The following is a 19,990-nucleotide window of genomic DNA, read 5'->3' as shown; positions in this document are numbered from 1 at the left end:
TGCACAGAAGGCTTCATTTAAGAAGGGCAATGGAAAGCAGTGGTCCCCAAACAGAATGTGAGAGTTACTTGTTTACTTTAAAAAATATTTTTAAACTGAGGTATAACTGACACACATTAGTTTCAGGCGTACAGCATCAGCGATTTGGCTTTTGTACACATCACAAAATGATCACCACAATAAGTCTATTAGTATGCCACCATACATAGTTACAAACTTTTCTTGTGAGGAAAAGTTTTAAGATTTAACAACTTGTCAGATGTACCATGCAGTGTTGTCATTACAGCCACCGTGCTGTGGGCATCATACCCCCACGACTGACAGCTGGAAGTTTGTGCCTTTTGACTTCACCCATTTCGCCCCCTCTCCACACCCTGTCGCCACCAATTCATTCTTTGTATATGAGGCTGTGTTTTTATTACTATTTTTTTAGATTCTCCACATAAGTGAGACTGTATGGTTTTACTTAGCATAATGCCCTCAAGGTCCATCTATCTTGCTGCAAATTACACGATTTAAGTCTTTTTAGTTATTTAAATCTTTTCATAAGGCTAGTTCATACTGTGCACACGTACTGCCATTTCTTTATGCATTCACCCATCAATGGACACAGGTTGTTTCCACAACTTGGCTCTTGTAAATAATGCTGCAGTGAACACGGCGGTGCTTGTATATTTTTGAATGAGTGTTTCTTGTTCTCTCTGGACAAAGACCCAGAAATGGGAATGCTGGATCGTACGGTAGTTCCGTTTTTAGTTTTTTCAGAAGCCCTTACACTGTTTTCTGTGGCGGCTGGATGCATTTACATTTCCATCCACAGTGCACAAGGGCTCCATTTTCTCCACACCCTTGCCAGCATTTTTCTTTTCTTGTGCTTCTGATAACAGCCATTCTAACAGATGTGAGTGGTCATCTGGTCGTGTCTTTGATTTGCATTGCCCTGATCTGTGATGTTGAGCATCCTTCCGTGTACCTGTTGGCCATCTGTATGTCTTCTTTGAAAAAAATGTCCAGGTCCTCGGCTCATTTTCTAGATTATTTCATTATTTTTGCTGTCGAGTTGAATGAGTTCTTAGTATATTTTGGATATTAACCCCTTATCAGAAATATTATTTGCAAATATTGTCTGACACTGGTACTTTACCTTTTCATCTTGCTGATGTTTATTTTTGCTTTTGTTGCCTTTGCTTATGGTTTTAATTCAAAAAAGTTGTCACCGGGACCTGTGTCAAGGAGATCACCCACTATTTCTTCTAGGAGTTTTATGATTTCGGGTCTTGCATTTCAGTCTTTAATCCACTTTGAGTTAAACTTTGTGTGTGGTGTAAGATAATGTTCCAGTTCCATTTGTTTGCGTGTGGCTGTCCAGTTTCCCCAGTACCATTTATTGAAGATACTGTCCTTTCACTATGGCATGTTCTTGGCTTTGTCGTAAATTGACCATAAATATGTGGGTTTGTTTCTGGGCTCTCTGTTAGGTTCCACTGAACCATGTCTGTCTTTATGGCAGTACTATTACTGTTTTGATTACTATATTATAGTTTTAAATCAGAGAGTATGATGCCTCCAGATAAGTTTAAGATCCTTTGGTTCTTTGAAATCTTTTGTGGTTTCATATAAGTTATAGGATTGCTTGTTCTACTTCTGTGAAAAATGCCATTGGAATTTTGATAGGGATTGCATTGAATGTGTAGATTGCTTTGGTTATAGTCTTCATGCACTCTATCAGATCTACTTCCTTGAATCTATTTGTCACTTCCACTGTATAATCATAAGGGATTTCATTTAGGTCATACTTGAATGACCTAGTGGTTTTCCCTACTTGCATCAATTTAGGTCTGAATTTTGCAATAAGGAACGCATGATCTGAGCCACAGATAGTTCCCAAGTCTTCTTTTAGCTGACTGCATAGAGCTTCTCCATCTTCAGCTGCAAAGAACATAATCAATCTGATTTCAGTATTAACCATCTGGTGATATCCATGGATAGAGTTGTTTCTTGTGTTGGTGGAAGATGGTGTTTCCTATGACCAGTGCGTTTTCTTGGCAAACTGTTCTCCATTTTGTACGCCAAGGCCAAACTTGCCTGTTATTCCAGGTATCTCTTGACTTCCTACTTTTGCATTCCAGTCCCTTGTAATGAAAAGAACATCTTTTTTGGTGTTAGTTCTAGAAGGTCTTGCAGGTCTTCGTAGAACAGTTCAACTTCAGCGTCTTTGGCATTGGTGGTTGGGGCACAGACGATTACTGTGACATTGAATGGTTTGCCTTGGAAACGAACTGAGATCATTCTGTCTTTTTTTTTTTTCATTCTGTCGTTTTTGAGATTACACACATGTACTGCATTTCAGACTCTCCTTGTTGATTATGATGGCTAATCCATTTCTTCTAATGGATTCTTGCCCACAGTAGTAGATATAATGGCCATTTGAGTTAAATTCACCCATTCCAGTCCATTTTAGTTCACTGATTCCTAAAATGTTGATGTTCAGTCTTGGCATCTTCAGTTTGACCTCTTCTAATTTGCCTTGATTCATGGAACTAAGATTCCAGGTTCCTATGCAATATTGTTTTTTAGAGCATCGGACTTGACTTTCGCCATCACACATCCACAAGCGGGCGTTGTTTCTGCCTTGGCTCAGCCTCTTCATTCCTTCTGGAGCTGTTTCTCTGCTCTTCCCAGTAGCATATTGGCCTATTGGCCACCTACCAACCTGGGGGGTTCGTCTTTCAGTGTCGAATCTTTTTGATTCAGTTAATAATAATATATCCATTGTTTTGCAGATTATTTTCCCATATAGGTTATTACATAGTATTGAGTTGAGTTCTCTGTGCTATGGTATCTGCTATACCATAGATCCTTGTTTATTATATATTTTATATATAATAGTATATATGTTAACCCTAAATTCCTAATTTATTCCTCCCCCCTTTCCCTCTTGATAACCGTAAGTTTTTTGTTTTCTAAGTCTGTGACTCTTTTCATAAATAAGTTCATTTGCATCACATTTTTAGATTCCACATAAGTGATATCATATGATATTTATCTTTGACTTATTTTGCTTTCTATGATAATCTCTAGGTCCATCAGTTCAGTTCAGTTGCTCAGTCGTATCCAACTCTGCGACCCCATGGACTGCAGCATGCCAGGCTTCCCTCCATCGCCAACACCTAGAACTTACTCAAACTCATGTCCATCGAGTTGGTGATGCCATCCAACCATCTCATCCTCTGTCGTCCCTTTCTCCTCCCGCCTTCAACCTTTCCCAGCATCAGGGTCTTTTCCAATGAGTCAGTTCTTCTCATCAAGTGGCCAAAGTATTGGAGTTTCAGCTTCAACATCAGTCCTTCCAATGAACACCCAGGACTGATCCTTAGGATGGACTGGTTGGATCTCCTTGCAGTCCAAGGGACACTCAGGAGTCTCCTTCAACACCACAGTTCAAAAGCATTAATTCTTCTGTGCTCAGCTTTCTTTATAGTTCAACTCTCACATCCATACATGACCACTGGAAAAACCATAGCCTTGTATGGATGTGAGAGTTGGACTGTGAAGAAGGCTGAGTGCCAAAGAATTGATGCTTTTGAACTGTGGTGTTGGAGAAGACTCTTGAGAGTCCCTTGGACTGCAAGGAGATCCACCCAGTCCATTCTGAAGATCAGCCCTGGGATTTCTTTGGAAGGAATGATGCTAAAGCAGAAACTCCAGTACTTTGGCCACCTCATGCGAAGAGTTGACTCATTGGAAAAGACTCTGATGCTGGGAGGGATTGGGGGCAGGAGGAGAAGGGGACGACAGAGGATGAGATGGCTGAATGGCATCACTGACTCAATGGACATGAGTCTGAGAGAACTCCAGGAGTTGGTGATGGACAGGGAGGCCTGGCGTGCTGCGATTCATGGGGTCGCAAAGAGTCGGACATGACTGAGCGACTGAACTGAACTGACTAGACAGACCTTTGTTGGCAAAGTAATGTCTCTGCTTTTGAATATGCTGTCTAGGTTGGTCATAACTCTTCTTCCATCATGTTGCTAGAAATGCCATTGTCTTATTCTTTTTTATAGCTGAGTGATATTCCTCTGTATGTATATATCACACCTTCTTTGTCCATTGCTCTGTTGATAGACATTTAGGTTGCTTCCTTTCTTGGCTGTTGTAAATAGTGCTGCAATGAACATTGAGGGACATGTATCTTTTTGAAGTATGGTTTTCTCCAGATATAGCGCAGGCATGGGGTTGCTAGATCATATGGTAGTTCTATTTTTAGTTTTTTAAGGAACTTCCATACTGTTCTCTGTAGTGGCTGTACCAATTCATTCCCACTAACAGCGTAAAAGGGTTCTCTTTTAATTTTATTTTTGCATATGCTGTTAGAGAATGTTCTCATTTCATTCTATTACACATAGCTGTCCCATTTTCCAACACCACTTATTGAAAACACTGTCTTTTATCTGTTGTATGTTCTTGCCTCCTTTGTCATAGAGCAGGTGACCATAAGTGTGTGGGTTTATCTCTGGGCTTCCTATTCTGTTCCATTGATCTATATTTTTGTTTTTGTGCCAAATTCTGGCACAAAAACAGGAGTCTGATCCCATAGTTTACTGGATGGCATTATTCGTTCGCAGCCATTTTAGATCTCTTATGAAAAAGTTAGGTATTTGTCAGTAAGCATTTAACAGGAGGCTTCTTGTGTGCTGTTTGGATCTGTCATGAATCCTCTGTTCCTTATTAATTCCTGAATATTCAGGGATTAAGAGGGGTGGCAAACCGCTCCTGGCTGAGGAATGCATGCATTTCCTTCATTAGTTTTACCATAAGGTGATAAGTAACTATTTACGATCCTCTTCCTTTTTATGAACCATACAGTAAAAGTGATTATTTACAACCCTCTCTCTTTGATATGTATTGCCTTATGTTTCCTTGATAAATTGTAAGTCTGGCTTTTGATCTTTATCTTTGTTGAATGAAGCTACCTTGTAAGACAGCGTATATACCCACACTGTGTTGAATAAAACACCCTTGTTCCATCAGAGCTTGGGTCCCCGTGTCTGTCTTTCTTTCTCTTTCCAGCTAATTCTCTGGAGTGTAGAAACGCATCGTGCTCTCCGCCCAGGCTTCTAAGACCCTCTCCAGAAGGCGCACTATGACTTCACCGCCCCCCCCGCCCCCCGAGAGAGCGCCCAGTGCCTTCATGAGCGATGCAAGCCCAGTATCAAGGGCTTTATTGGTTTTCTGCATAAACCAAGGAATATCAGCCTTTTTTATTTTTACTTTCTTATCGTCGACTCTGGACCACCAGGTTCCGGTCCATTAAAGGACCTCAACAGGTATTGATTGGAAGAGTTGAATTCCTGGTGGGATGTGGACACATGGAAGAAACTGGAGTCCCTTTTACCCCCAGCCTTTTGAAATCTTGCTTGATAGTGGCCCAGCCGGTGTCCCTTGCTTGAATACCCAATACTCTATCTGCATGGGATCAGCCTTGTAAAAGGAAGCTCCTTCTATTGTCCTGTCCCTACATGCCCCAGGGAGACAACAATGTCAGTGTAGAAGGAGGAGGCTCAGACAAGAACTATGTATTTTTCTTTTTTATGCAAAATCTAAAGAATATATTTGGAGGTAGAGACCTTGGGTGCTAGGCTAAGAAGGACTCCTGTCTGACTCTTTGTGACCCTATGGACTACAGCCTGCCAGGCCCCTCTGTCCATGGGATTCTCCAGGCAAGAATACTGGAGTGGGTAGCCATGTGCTCCTCCAGGGGATCTTCCTAATCCAGGGATCAAACCCTAGTCTCTTAGGTCTCCTGCATTTGCAGGCAGATGCTTTGCTGCTAGAGCAACCTGGGAAGCCAGGTTCAGTCAGTTCAGTCGCTCAGTCGTGTCCAACTCTTTGTGACCCCATGGACTGCAGCATGCCAGGCCTCCCTGTCCATCACCAACTCCCGGAGTTTACCCAAACTCATGTCCATTGAGTCGGTGATGCCATCCAACCATCTCATCCTCTGTCGTCCCCTTCTCCTCCCACCTTCAATCTTTCCCAGCATCAGGGTCTTTTCAAATGAGTCAGTTCTTCACATTAGGTGCCCAAAGTATTCGTTTCAGCTTCAGCATTAGTCCTTCTAAGGAATATTCAGGGCTGATCACCTTTAGGATGGACTGGTTGGATCTCCTTGCAGTCCAAGGGACTCTCAAGAGTCTTCTCCAACACCACAGTTCAAAAGCATCAATTCCTTGACGCTCACCTTTCTTTATAGTCCAACTCTCACATCGATACATGACTACTGGGAAAACTATAGCTTTGACTAGACAGAACTTTGTTGACAAAGTAATGTCTCTGTATTTTTAATATGCTGTCTAGGTTGATTGTAACTTTTCTTCCAAGGAGCAAGCATCTTTTAATTTCATGACTGCAGTCACCATATGCAGTGATGGGACCAGAGGCCATGATCTTAGTTTTCTAAACTAAGCCAACTTTAAGCTTTAAGCCAACTTTTTCACTCTCCTCTTTCACTTTCATCAAGAGGCTCTTTAGTTCTTCTTCACTTTCTGCCATAACGGTGGTGTCATCTGCATTATCTGAGATTACTGATGTTTCTCCCGGCAATCTGGATTCCAGCTTGTGCTTCTTCCAGCCCAGCATTTCTTTCACGAACTCACCACACACTCTCACACTATTACACTATGCCTTACGGCATTTGCTCCTGATCACAAAACTCACTTTATAGTGAATTCCCTAGACTGAACGTAAATTCCCCTCACCCGGAAACAGCTAGGCTTCTGGGGAGATAACTGACTGTGAAGTTGGAGTTGCTTTCTGCAAGATGCAGTACACAGTATACGTACTGTGAACCAGTGCCCGTGGCCTTAATAGAAGGCGCTAAGGAGCTGGGAACCAAAGTGCGAGGGAGAATGACATGTCTCAGTTAATTCCTAGTGACTCAAACATCTTTGCTTGCCCTTCTTGTGATTCTGGGCTTTGTGGATTTAGAGGTAAGCAAAGGAGGCATGCTTCTGGGAGGGGAACGTAGTGATGATTCCGGTGGTTTGAAAGGGGAGGATTTACAATGTTGGCTGAGTGAATACGAAGCTGATGCTATACAATGGGTGATGGGAGAAGAACGGCTGGAAGCTTCTGATACCGAGTGTGCATGGCTAATTTAATGGAGGACACCTGCAGTCTCAGGTCACCAGAGGCAAAGATGGAAACGACAGCTTAGACCACCCTACTTAAAAAGGCCTCTAATCCACTTGTTAGCCGCTTGGTCGTGTCCTCCTCTTTGTGATGCTATGGACTGTACCCCACCAGGCTTCTCTGTTCATGGGATTCTCCAGGCAAGAATACTGGAGTGGGGTGCCATTCCCTTCTCCAGAGGTTTTTCTGCAAGCCAGGGATTGAACCCAGGTCTCCCACCTTGCAGGCAGATTCTTTATCAGCTGAGCCACCAGGGAAGCTTCTAATCCACTAACGTGAGGGCTGAAGTCAGAGGAACATGGAACAAGTAATGGAAGAGGAATAAAGCCTATCAGTCATGGCCAAATGATTAGTTGCAAGAAGGGCGGTGGTTACCGCTGATAGATTTCTATTTGCTCTCTTATGTATTCATTTGCATATTCCACTGACCTTTCTCCTTTCCCCTTACCACATTATGCTATACAGCTTGTGTTGATGGTAGTGACATTACAAATTATTCATAGATCACAGCATGGCAGGATAGGTTTGTCATGGAGCTGGCGGGGAGGACTGCACATCATTCAAGCTCCTGGCCTTGCAGCTGCATGTAGTGTGTTAGGGGACGTCATTTCACTTCTGATTCAAGGACAACTCAGTTTACTTAAATTGTGTGCAAATTCTACATTTTCAGATAAAAAGAACAGATCACTGGATCAGTAGATAACTGAATTTTTTATTTCCAAAATAATCAAGGTGCACAAAACTTATCAAATGAAAGAAAGATGTTGAATATGCAACCGTGAATTCTAAGAAATGTACTTAATTACATTCTCTCTTCTTCAAAGGAGGAAAAAAATCAGTTATTCCATGTGGCCAACCTTATTTCAGTAAGAATTTACATATATAGGAAATAAAATACAGAATCTGTTATAAATATCTCAATTTATTTTAAAGTATTACTGTCAAATAATCCTGATCATTAGATAACAGGTTTACCAATCTTTGTTTTTATAGATTAACAAGTTAAATTAAAAAGACACGTACAGACACCATTTTCAGTGTTACAACACAGGGACAAACACCACATACACACACGTACGCAAAATCAGAAGCATATTTTACGCCAGGGTTACTTTCTGTCCAGGTCGAAACACTGTTCCACTTTGATTTTTTCTCTTCTTTGGATTTTGAAAGCTTTCATACCTTAAAAAAAAAAAATGAGATAACATTTAATACTTATAAATGCTGAACTTACAAAACATAAACAATGGATTGCTGCAAACAAGTTTTTAAGAAACAAAAGACAGTTCTTATAAAAGTTCTTATAAGAGTTTTTAAAAGTTGAACACTACAACAGAAAAGGAACACAGAGGATGAACAGGCAAATTGGAAAAGAGAAAATACAGAGGACAATGATCAACCACTATACTGTAATCAGAGAAATGTAAGATTTTAAGACGTATACGACTTTTCTCGAAATTGGCCAAGTTTCAGTTCAGTTCAGTTGCTCGGTCATGTCCGACTCTTTGCGACCCCATGAACTGCAGCACGCCAGGCCTCCCTGTCCATCACCAACTCCCGGAGTTCACCCAAACTCATGTGCATCGAGTCGGTGATGCCATCCAACCATTTCATCCTCTGTCGTCCCCTTCTCCTCCTGCCCCCAGTCCCTCCCAGCATCAGGGTCTTTTCCAATGAGTCAAGTCTTCGCACGAGGTGGCCAAGTTTAGAGAGAGACTAAAATACTTAACATTAGGGTAAGGTGAAGCTGGTACTATAACTATATTGCTATTGCTACATACATTTCTGAAAGACAATTTGGCAGTAGATTTCAAAAGCATTAAAAAAAAATGTGAGTAAACTGATGCAACAATTCTACTTCTATCCCAGTGAAATAATTAGGGATATGTGCAAACAGAGGTAAGAGAATGTTTATCACATTACTCATACTGAAAACCTGGATGCAACTTCTATGTCCAAAAATTGGATGTTATGCCATAGCTGTACTATATAAAATGACAAAATAGTAAACTTATTTAAAATGTGAAACAATGTTAAAGATGTGTGGATGGACGAGTGACTGCTATACAGCATTATGTGCAGTGTCTTATTTTAGTAAGAGAAAACATAAGCACACAAATAAATAAGATTTGGGAGGTAATGAGGTTTAGGGAAACTGCTGGGGTTTTTTCCCCCCCTTTGTTTTCTGATTTTTCTACAATAAGCACATATTTTGTTGAAGGGGAGCAGAATATGGCCCCCCTAGTGAACCACTTTGGCACATGGATTATTTTGAGCTGAAGGAAATCAAGACCCAGCAGACCCAGGAAAGCCTTTTACCTCTCCCTTAACTGCCTTAAAGAACTGAGACTGGGGCCTGCACCAGACAGCCTCTTCCCAGACATAACTTTTTTTATCTGTGTGGCAGAGTGAAAGTCTGCTCGTCTCATCTCCTTGTGAACTGCCCTCTTCACCTCTGAAGCTTCAGGCCCCATCCCTTCCCTCAGTTCAGGACACTACAGAGGCCTCAGCTCATTGACCGCCAATAAGTCTTGTTTTTATGGGGTTCCTGTATCTACAAAACTAGTTTATCACCTGTTAACATCTTATGTCAGTAAATTATAGAGAAGCCAAAGAACCGAGAAGGGAAAGTTTTTGCTACCCCTGCAGTTTGGTGCATATGGAGGCCTCCCGTCGCTGCAGGTGGGAGATCCTGGGACCTCTGACAAGAGCCAGTCAAGGGTCAGAATCCTTACCACGTCAGTCTCCTGGGTCTCTGCCTGCAGGTTCAGTGGAAGTGAGAGTGGGGAGAGTCCTTTTCTAAATTCAGAAGCAGGAGAAAAAATTTTGTGTGAACTAGTGCCTTAGCTACAGTGACTCTGGAAAAGATATCTTCTGAGTACTCTTGTTTTCTGTTGATCCAGTTCTCCCCAAACATGGCTATTTGCTTCTGTCTGTAGCTTTTGTGTCACTTCTCATAAGGAGGAAAACCAAAGAGTGGAAATGCAGTGTGTGCTGTGTGCCTAGTCGCTTAGTTGTGTCCAGCTCTTTGCAACCCCATGGACTCTAGCCTGCCAGGCTCCTCTGTCCATGGGGATTCTCCAGGCAAGAATACTGGAATGGTTGCCATGCTCTCTTCCAGGGGATCTTCCCAACCCAGGGATCGAGCCAGGGTCTCCTGCATTACAGACGGATTCTTTACCAGCTGAGCCACCAGGGGAGGTTCTAATTTACGCCCATTGTTCAAGCCCACTGGCCTCAGAGACTGGTGACTTTATGGTTCTAATAGATGTGCATTTGTTGAGACACACTGCAGTGGGTTCCCTTTATTTAAACAGATGAGGTTTCCCCTTGTTCTATGTCTTGAGAGCTTGGCTTTGTGACTGGTATGGGTTTGTGACTCTCTGTGGCTTAACCAGCGAGAAGCCAGCCAGAAGATTAAGTATCAGCTTGAATCTGATGGGCATCAAGAAAACTCAGGATCTGAGACAGGAAGTGATAAGCAGCGATCTCTGTCCAGCTGTGCCAGCTCTTAGGGAGCTGGCTTTAAGGTGTCCCAGCCCACAGGGGCCTTTGTTGGCTCAAGCTTCACTGTCTTCTTGGTGCAGGGAAGTCCCGCTCCAGGAGCTCCTGTGAGTGCAGCGGAGGGCAGGCCGGCAACTGGCGGCATCACGCGCTCTGGTGGGAGACGGGAGACTCCATCTTCACTGCCCCATTCTCACTGCCTGTGACCATGAAGCACTTTGCTTTCTTTGGCTAGCTCTGTGAGTAAACTTTGTGGATCTTCTGAAAGCTACGTCTTTTGCACTCTTTTTGGACACTTCTTATGGTCATTCATGGTTAAGCCATAAAAAGGGTTGCAGGTTACAGTCACCATTAAGACCCTGTCTGTCAGTGGCCAGGTGGATCCTTTAAACTGGAGAAAACTTCTGTTTTTGAAAAACACATGAAGAGTGCTAATGCTAAACAAGTGTCTTATGCTGCCTATGGAAAGACAACAGGAAAAAGACACAGAGGGGCACAACAGCCAGCCTTGGGGTTGCATACGTCTACAGGTCTCCTCTTTCTGACCCGTTTCACCTAGTATGATAACCTCCAGGTTCATCCATGTTGCTGCTAATGCAATTATTTCACTTTTTTGGCTAAGTAATATTCCGGGGTATGTGTGTGTGTGTGTATACACACACACGGCAACTTCTTTATCCACTCATCTGTCAATGGACATTGAGGTTGTTTCCATGTCTCAGTTCAGAAAAGCAAAAAGCAAAGGAGAAAAGGAAAGATATATCCATTTGAATGCAGACTTCCAAAGAACAGCAAGGAGAGATAAGAAAGCCTTCCTCAGTGATCAGTGCAAAGAAATAGAGGAAAACAATAGAATGGGAAAGACTAGAGATCTCTTCAAGAAAATTACAGATACCAAGGGAACATTTCATGCAAAGATGGGACAATAAGGACAGAAGTGGTACAGACCTAACAGAAACAGAAGATATTAAGAGATGGCAAGAATACACAGAACTGTACAAAAAAGATCTTCAGACCCAGATAATCACGATGGTGTGATCACTCACCTAGAGCCAGACATCCTGGAATGTGAAGTCAAGTGGGCCTTAGGAAGCATCACTATGAACAAAGCTAGGGGAGGTGATGGAATTCCAGTTGAGCTATTTCAAGTCCTAAAAGATAATGCTGTGAAAGTGCTGCACTCAATATGCCAGCAAATTTGGACAACTCAGCAGTGGCCACAGGACTGGAAAAGGTCAACTTTCATTCCAATCCCAAATAAAGGCAATGCCAAAGAATGCTCAAACTAATGCATAATTGCACTCATCTCACACACTAGCAAAGTAATGCTCAAAATTCTCCAAGCCTAGCTTTAACAGTATGTGAACTGTGAACTTCCAGATGTTCAAGCTGGATTCAGAAAAGGCAGAGGAAACAGAGATCAAATTGCCAACATCTTCTGGAACATCAAAAAAGCAAGAGAGTTCCAGGAAAACATCTATTTCTGCTTTATTGACTATGCCAAAGCCTTTGACTGTGTGGATCACAATAAACTGGAAAATTCTGAAAGAGACAGGAATACCAGAGCACTTGACCTGCCTCTTGAGAAATCTGTATGCAGGTCAGGAAACAACAGTTAGAACTGGACATGAAACAACAGACTGGCTACAAATCAAGAAAGGAGTACATCAAGGCTGTATATTGTCACCCTGCTTATTTAACTTATATGCAGAGTACATCATGAGAAACGCTGGGCTGGAAGAAGCACAAGCTGGAATCAAGACTGCCAGGAGAAATATCAATAACTTCAGATATGCAGATAACACCAGCCTTATGGCAGAAAGTGAAGAACTAAAGAGCCTTTTGATGAAAGTGAAAGAGGAGAGTGAAAAAGTTGGCTTAAAGCTCAACATTCAGAAAACTAAGATCATGGCATTCGGGCCCATCACTTCATGTCACATAGATGGGGAAACAGTGGAGACAGTGTCAGACTTTATTTTTCTGGGCTCCAAAATCACTGCAGATGGTGACTGCAGCCATGAAATTAAAAGACACGTACTCCTTGGAAAAAAAGTTATGACCAACCTAGACAGCATATTTAAAAACAGAAACATTACTTTGCCAACAAAGTTCCATCTAGTCAAAGCTATGGTATTCCCAGTAGTCATGTATGGATGTGAGAGTTGGACTATAAATAAAGCTGAGCACCAAAGAATTCATGCTTTTGAACTGTGGTGTTGGAGGAGACTCTTTTGAGAGGCCTTTGGACTGCAAGGAGATCCAACCAGTCCATCCTAAAGGAAATCAGCCCTGAATATTCATTCGAAGGACTGATGCTGAAGCTGAAACTCCAATACTTGGGCCACCTAATGTGAAGATGGAGAAGGCAATGGCACCCCACTCCAGTACTCTTGCCTGGAAAATCCCATGGACAGAGGAGCGTGGTGGGCTGCAGTCCATGGGGTTGCTAAGAGTCGGACACGACTGAGCGACTTCACTTTCACTTTTCACTTTCATGCATTGGAGAAGGAAATGGCAACCCACTCCAGTGTTCTTGCCTGGTGAATCCCAGGGATGGGGGAGCCTGGTGGGCTGCCATCTATGGGGTCACACAGAGTCGGACACGACTGAAGTGAGTTAGCAGTAGCAGTAATGTGAAGAACTGACTGATTTGAAAAGATCCTGATGCTTGGAAAGACTGAAGGCCGGGAGGAGAAGGGGACGGCAGAGGATGAGATGGTTGGATGGCATCACCGACTCAGTGGACATGAGTTTGAGTAAACCCTGGGAGTTGGTGATGGACAGGGAGGCCCGGTGTGCTGCAGTCCATGGGGTCGCAAAGAGTCGGACACGACTGAGTGACTGAACTGATGTCTCAGCTATAATAAATATGCTGCTGTGTAAGCAGGGGTCTTGGGTGTCTTTTCAAATTAATAGTTTTGTCTGGCTATATGCCCAAGAAAGGGATTCTGGATATTTTGGCAACTGTATTTTTAGTTTTTTGAGGAACCTCCATACTGTTTTCCATAGTGGCTGTATCAATTTACATTCCCAGCAACAGTGTAAGAGCACTCCCTTTTCACTACACCCTTTCCAGCATTCTTTATCCGTAGAATTTTTAATGACGGCCATGCTGACTGGTGTGAGGGGGTACCTCACTCTGGTTGTGATTTGCATTTCTCTAATAATTAGTGACACTGAGCATCTTTTTGTGTGCCGATTGGCCATATGTATGTTGTCTTAGGAGAAATGTCTACTGAGGTCTCCTGCCCATTTTTCAATCGGGTTGATTGTTTTTTTGTTGTTGACCTGTATGAGCCGTTTGTATATTTTGGATATTAACCCTCTGTCAGTTGCATCTCCTAGTTCATCACTGGGAGAAATATTTTCTCCTAGTCTGTAGGTTGTGTTTCATTTTGTTTATGGCTTCCTGGTAGCGTCTTTAGGATCTTCTGTGTATATAGTACCACGTCATCAGCAAACAGTTTGATTTCTTCTCTTCCAACCTGGATTCCTTTCACCAGTCACTTTTACTGTCATCCAGATGTGCTGCATCCCACTGATTTTCAGAAGCGGAATCATCCTGTGACCCTGAGATGAATCCAGACTGGTCGTGGTGTGTGCCTTTCTGCACGTGTTGTTGGATTCGCTTTGCTAACGTGTTGTTGAGAAGTTCTGTGTCTCTATTCATCAAAGGTATTCGCCTGTAATTTTCTTTTTTGGTTGTCTTTGTTTGGTTTTGGTGTCAAAGTGATGGTGCTTTCAAAGAATATCTTTGGGAGTATTCTTTCCTCTTCAATCTTTTGGAAGAGTCTGGGAAGGATCAATGTGATTTCTTCGTGGTATGTTTGGTACAATTCCCCAGTGAGCTATTTGGTTCTGGGCTCTTGTTTGAAGGGAGTTTTAAAAATTAGATTCTATTTCATTTCTAGTGATTGGTTTGCTCAGGTTATCTATTTCTTCTTGATTCAGTTTTGGTGGGCTGTTGTTCTAAAAATTGATCCATTTCTTCCAGGCTGTCAAATTTGTTGACATGATTGTTCACAGTAGAACACAGTACGTTCATAGTAGAACAAAGTAAAGAGGGCGGCAGAGGATGAGATGTTTAGATAGCATCACTGACTCAATGGACATAAACTTGAGCAAACTCTGGGAGACACTGGAGGAGAGGGAAGTCTGGCTTGCTGCAACCCCAAAAATGGGGTTGCGAAGAGTCAGACACAGCTTAGTGACTACACAGCAACTGTTTATACTATTCTTACCTTTCCTCCGCCTGCGGCATCAGTTGTGATTTCTTCTCTTTCATATTTTGTTTATTTGGGTCTTCCCTCTTTTCTTATTACTAAGCCTGGCCAATTTTGTTTACCTTTCAAAGAACCAGCTCTTGGTTTTATTGATCTTTTCTTATGTTTCTTATATCTATTTTACTTCTGAGTTTTATTATCATCTCCTTCATTGTGATATTTTGTTTGTTCTTTTTCTAGTTCTTTAAGTGGTGGATTAAGTTGTTATATTTTCCTGTTTCTTAAAGAAGCCTGTATTGCTGTGAACGTCCCTCTAAGAACCGCTTTCACTGCATCCCATAGATTTTATATGGTTCTGTTTTCATTGTCATTTGCCTCAAAGTACTTCACTTCTTCAATTTTGCTGACCACTTGGATTTTAGTAGCATATTGTTTAGTCTGCATGTAATTTTTTTTCTCGTTTTTTTTTGTGGTTGACTTTTAGTTTCATGCCATTATGATCAGAAAAGATGCTTGAAATAATTCTATACTCTTAAATTTGTTGAGGCTTGTTTTGTGTCCTAGGATGCGGTCAACCCTAGAGAATATTTCATGTCCACTTGAAAAGAATGTATTTTGGTTTTTTTGTTTGTTTTTGGATGTTATGTTCTGAAGACATCAATTAAGTCTAACTGCTATTTTATCATTTAGGATCTCTGTTGCCTTATTCACTTTCTGTCTCAAAGGTCTGCCCATTGATGTGAGAGGGGTGTTAAGGTCTCTTACTGTGGTCCTTTCATTCTCTCTCTTTGAATCTGTTAGTATTTGTTTTATACATTTGGGTTCTCCTATATTAGGTGCATATATGTTGACAAGTGTCATATCCTTTCCATGTATTGAGGCTTTTATCATTAATGTCCTTCCTTATCTTTCTTTATAATCTTGTTTTCAAGTCCATTTTGTATGATATGAGAATTGCAATCCCTGTTTTGTCATTTGTTTGGATGGAGTATCTTTGTCCATTCCCTTTCATTTGAATAATTTTTTTTTTAGATTCCACAGAAAAGCAATATATGGTATTTGTCTTTTTTTGTCTGACTTATTTCATTCAGTATGACAATCTCTAGGTCCATTATTTCATTTCTGTAATGGCTGAGTAATATGCCTGTGTGTGTATGCACCAAATCTTCTGTATCCACTCACCTGTCAGAGGATACTTAGGTTGTTTCCATGTCTTGGCTCTGGTAAATAGAACTGTAGTGGACACTGGGTGCATGTACTCTTTCAGACTATTGTTCTCCAAATACATGCCCAGGGTGGAATTGCAGGATCATCGAGTATCTCTATTTTGAGTTTTTAGGAACACCTATACTGTTCACAGTGCCTGTCTCAGTGTACATTCTGACCAACAGTGGAGGAGGGCTCCCTTCTCTCCACACCCTTTCCAGCACTTACTGTTTGTGGGTTTGTTGATGACAGCCATTTTGACTGCTGTAAAGTGATATCTCGTTGTAGTTTTTTTTTAATAGAATTTATTTATTTATTGACTACACTGGGTCTTTGATGCTGCGAACAGGCTTTCTCTAGTTGCAGAAAGTGGGAGCTGCTCTCCAGTGGTGGTGCACAGGCTTCTCACTGCAGTGGCTTCTCTTGTTGCAGAGCACAGGCTCTCGCACGCTCGGCCTCAGTAGTTGTGGCACACACGCTTAACTGCTCCGTGGCACGTGGGATCTTCCCAGACAGGGATCGAACCTATGTCCCTTGCATTGCAAGGCAGATTCTTAACCACTGGACCACCAGGGAAGCCCTCACTGTAGTTTTGATTTGCATTTCTGTAATTAGTGATGTTGAACATCTTTCCATTATGCCTCTTTGCCATCTGTATGTCATCTTTGGAGAAATGTCTATTTAGGTCTTCTGCCCAGTTTTTGATTGGGTTGTTTATTTTGATATTAAACTCCATGAACTGTTAGTAAATTCTGGAGATTAATCCCTCGTCAACTCTCATTTGTAAATATTTTCTCCCATTCTGTGGGTTGCTTTTCTTTTTGCTTAAGGTTTCCTTTGCTGTGCAAAAGATTTTGAGTTTAATTGGGTCCCATTTGCTTATTTTTGTTCTTATTTCTATTACTCTGACAGATGGATTGAAAAAGGCATTGCTGTGAATTATGTCAGAGTTCTGCCTATGTTTTCCTCTGAGTTTTATAGTGTCTGACCTTTCATTTAGACCTTTAATCCATTTCAAGTTTATTCTTCTGTATGGTGTTAAAAAATGTTCTCTTTTTTTTTACATGGAGCTGTCCAGTTTTCCCAGCACCATTTATTGAACAGACTGTCTCTCCTCCATTGTTTATGTTTCTGGGCTTCTATCCTGTTTCATTGATGATATGTCTGCTTTTGTGCCAGAACCATACTGTCTTGATGGCTATAGCTTTATAATATAGTCTTGACATCAGGAAGTCTGATTCTCTCAGCTGTTTTTCTTAAGATTGCTCTTACTCAGGGTCTTTTGGGTTTCCATATGAACTTTAAGACTCTTTGTTCTAGTTCTGTAAAAGATGCCATTGGTAATTTCATACAGATCACAATGAATGTGTCGCGTGGCTTGTGTAGTACAGTCATTTTCACAATATTGATGCTCCCAGTCCAAGACTATAGTATATTTTCCCATCTGTTTGTGTTATCTTCAATTTCTTTCACCAGTGTCTCACAGTTTTCACAGTAAAGGTTTTTTGTCTCCTTAGGTAGGTTTATTCCTAGGTATTTTATTCTTTTTGCTGTGATGGTAAATGGGACTGCTTCTTTAATTTCTCTTTTTGTTTCATTGTAAGTATCTAGGAATGTAACAGATTTATGTGGATTAATTTTGTAACCAGCAACTCTAATGAATTCATTGATGGGCTCAGTAGTGTTTCTGGTAGTGTCTTTAGGATTTTCTATGTATAGTATCACTTCAACAGCAAACAGTGACATTTTAATGTCTTTTCCAACTTGGAGTCCTTTTGTTTCTTTTTATTCTCTGATTGCCATGATTAGGACTTCCAAAACTATGTTAAATAAAACTGGTGAGATTGGGCATCCTAGTCTTATTCCCGTTTAGAGGGACTGCTTTCAGCTTTTCACTGTTAAGTATGTGGAAAATTCTTCAAGAGATGGGAATATCAGACCACCCGACCAACCTCCTGAGAAATCTGTATGCAGGTCAAGAAGCAACAGTTAGAACTGAACATGGAACAACATACTGGTTCCAAATCGGGAAAGGAGTACATCAAGGCTGTGTATTGTCACCCTGATTATTTAACTTATATGCAGGATACATTATGAGAAATGCTGGGCTGGATGAAGCACAAGCTGGAATCAAGATTGCTGGGAGAAATATCAGTAACCTCAAATATGCAGATGACACCACCCTTATGGCAGAATGTGAAGAAGAACTAAAGAACCTCTTGATGAAAGTGAATGAGGAGAGTGAAAAAGTTGGCTTAAAACTCAACATTCAGAAAACTAAGATCATGGCATCTGGTCCATCACTTCATGGCAAATAGATAGGAAACAATGACAGACTATTTTGGGGGGCTCCAAAATCACTGCATATGGTGACTGCAGTCATGAAATTAAAAAATGATTGCTCCTTGGTAGAAAAGTTATGGCCAACCTAGACAACATATTAAAAAGCAGAGACATTACTTTGCCAACAAAGGTCTGTCTAGTCAAAAACAAAGGTTTTTCTAGCCATGTGTGGATGTGAGAGTTGGACTATAAAGAAAGCTGAGCACCAAAGAATTGATGCTTTTGAATTGTGGTGTTGGAGAAGACTCTTGAGGGTCTCTTAGACTGCAAGGAGATCCAACCAGTCCATCCTAAAGGAAATCAGTCCTAACTATTCACTGGAAGGACCGATGCTGAAGCTCCAATACTTTGCCACCTGATGCGAAGAACTGACTCATTGGAAAAGACCCTGATGCTGGGAAAGATTGAAGGTGGGAGGAGAAGAGGACGACAGAGGATGAGATGGTTGGATGGCATCACTGACTCAATGGACATGAATTTGAGTAAACTCTGGGAGTTGGTCATGGACAGGGAGGCCTGGCGTGCTGTAGTCCATGGGGTCACAAAGAGTTGGACGTGACTGAACTGAAGATGTTAGCTGTAGCTTTACCATATATGGCCTTTGTTATATTGATAGTGTGTTTCCTCTGAAAAAACTTTCTGGAGCCTTTTCATCATAAATGGATGCTGAATTTTGTCAACAGCCTTTTCTGCATGTATTAAATATATCATGCCACTCCCTTCTGGCTTGCAGAGTTTCTGCTGAAAGACCAGCTGATAAACTTATGGGAGTTCTCTTGGATGGCATTTGTTGCTTTTATATTTAATGTTTGTAATTTTTCTTTTGTTGTATTCAATCTTTGTTTGACTAATATGTGTTTCAGCATGTTCCTTACACATGTTCCTACTTAGGTTTATCCTATCTGGACTCTCTGTTCTTCCTAGATGTTGGTGACTATTTCCCTTCCCATGTTAGGGAATTTTTCAGCTATTATCTCTTCAAATATTTTCTCAGATCCTTTCTCTCTTTTTCTTCTGGGAACTCTGTAATGCAAATATTGGTGCCTTTAATATTGTCCTGGACGTCTCTTAGACTGTCTTTGTCTTTTGTTATGTTCCGTGGCAGTGATTTTCACTATTATCTTTCAGGTCACTTATCTGTTCTTCTGCTTCACTTATTCTATTGATTCCTTCTGGTGTATTTTTCATTTCAGATTGTTCATCTGTTTGCTCCTTAGTTCTTCTCAGTCTTCAGCAAACATCTATTGTATCTTTCTCAAGCCTTGCCTCCATTCTTTTTCTGAGATCTTTGATCATCTTCACTATTATTCCGAATTCTTCTTCTAGTAGGTTGGCTATCTTTATTTCACTTAGTTGTTCTTCTGGGTGTCATCCTGTTCCTTTATCTGGGACATATTCCTTTTCAATCTCATTTTGACTAACTTTCTGGGGCTTCCCTGTGGCTCAGGGGTTAAAGCGTCTGCCTCCAATGCAGGAGACCCGGGTTCGATCCCTGGGTTGGGAAGATTCCCCTGGAGAAGGAA

At 41.4% G+C, this 19,990-nt stretch overlaps 1 protein-coding gene, 1 long non-coding RNA gene and 1 other non-coding gene across 5 annotated transcripts in view; 2 read left to right on the top strand and 1 right to left on the bottom strand.

Annotated features, from left to right (window-relative positions):
* LOC138987648 (uncharacterized) overlaps positions 1-19,990 on the top strand; it is a 42,975-nt gene that overhangs the window by 1,867 nt on the left and 21,118 nt on the right. The gene's annotated exons all lie outside the window — the stretch shown is intronic.
* The window catches only part of PEX1 (peroxisomal biogenesis factor 1), an 81,478-nt gene continuing 69,381 nt past the window's right edge, over positions 7,894-19,990 (bottom strand). For 2 of the 3 annotated variants that reach the window (XM_070369858.1, XM_070369860.1), the window contains one exon: positions 7,899-8,373. In XM_070369858.1, coding sequence (XP_070225959.1) covers positions 8,289-8,373 — 85 coding nt within the window. In that variant the 3' untranslated portion in view covers positions 7,899-8,288. Of the gene's footprint in view, positions 8,374-19,990 lie in introns of all 3 variants that reach the window. The other variant, XM_070369859.1, reaches the window with a different exon arrangement.
* TRNAW-CCA (transfer RNA tryptophan (anticodon CCA)) lies at positions 19,900-19,972 on the top strand. Its single transcript has one exon. It is a non-coding gene; the product is annotated as a tRNA-Trp (tRNA).

The sequence above is a fragment of the Bos mutus genome, chromosome 4 (assembly GCF_027580195.1).
Source record: "Bos mutus isolate GX-2022 chromosome 4, NWIPB_WYAK_1.1, whole genome shotgun sequence".
Lineage (NCBI taxonomy): Eukaryota > Metazoa > Chordata > Mammalia > Artiodactyla > Bovidae > Bos > Bos mutus.
This window is presented reverse-complemented; position numbering and strand designations above follow the sequence as displayed.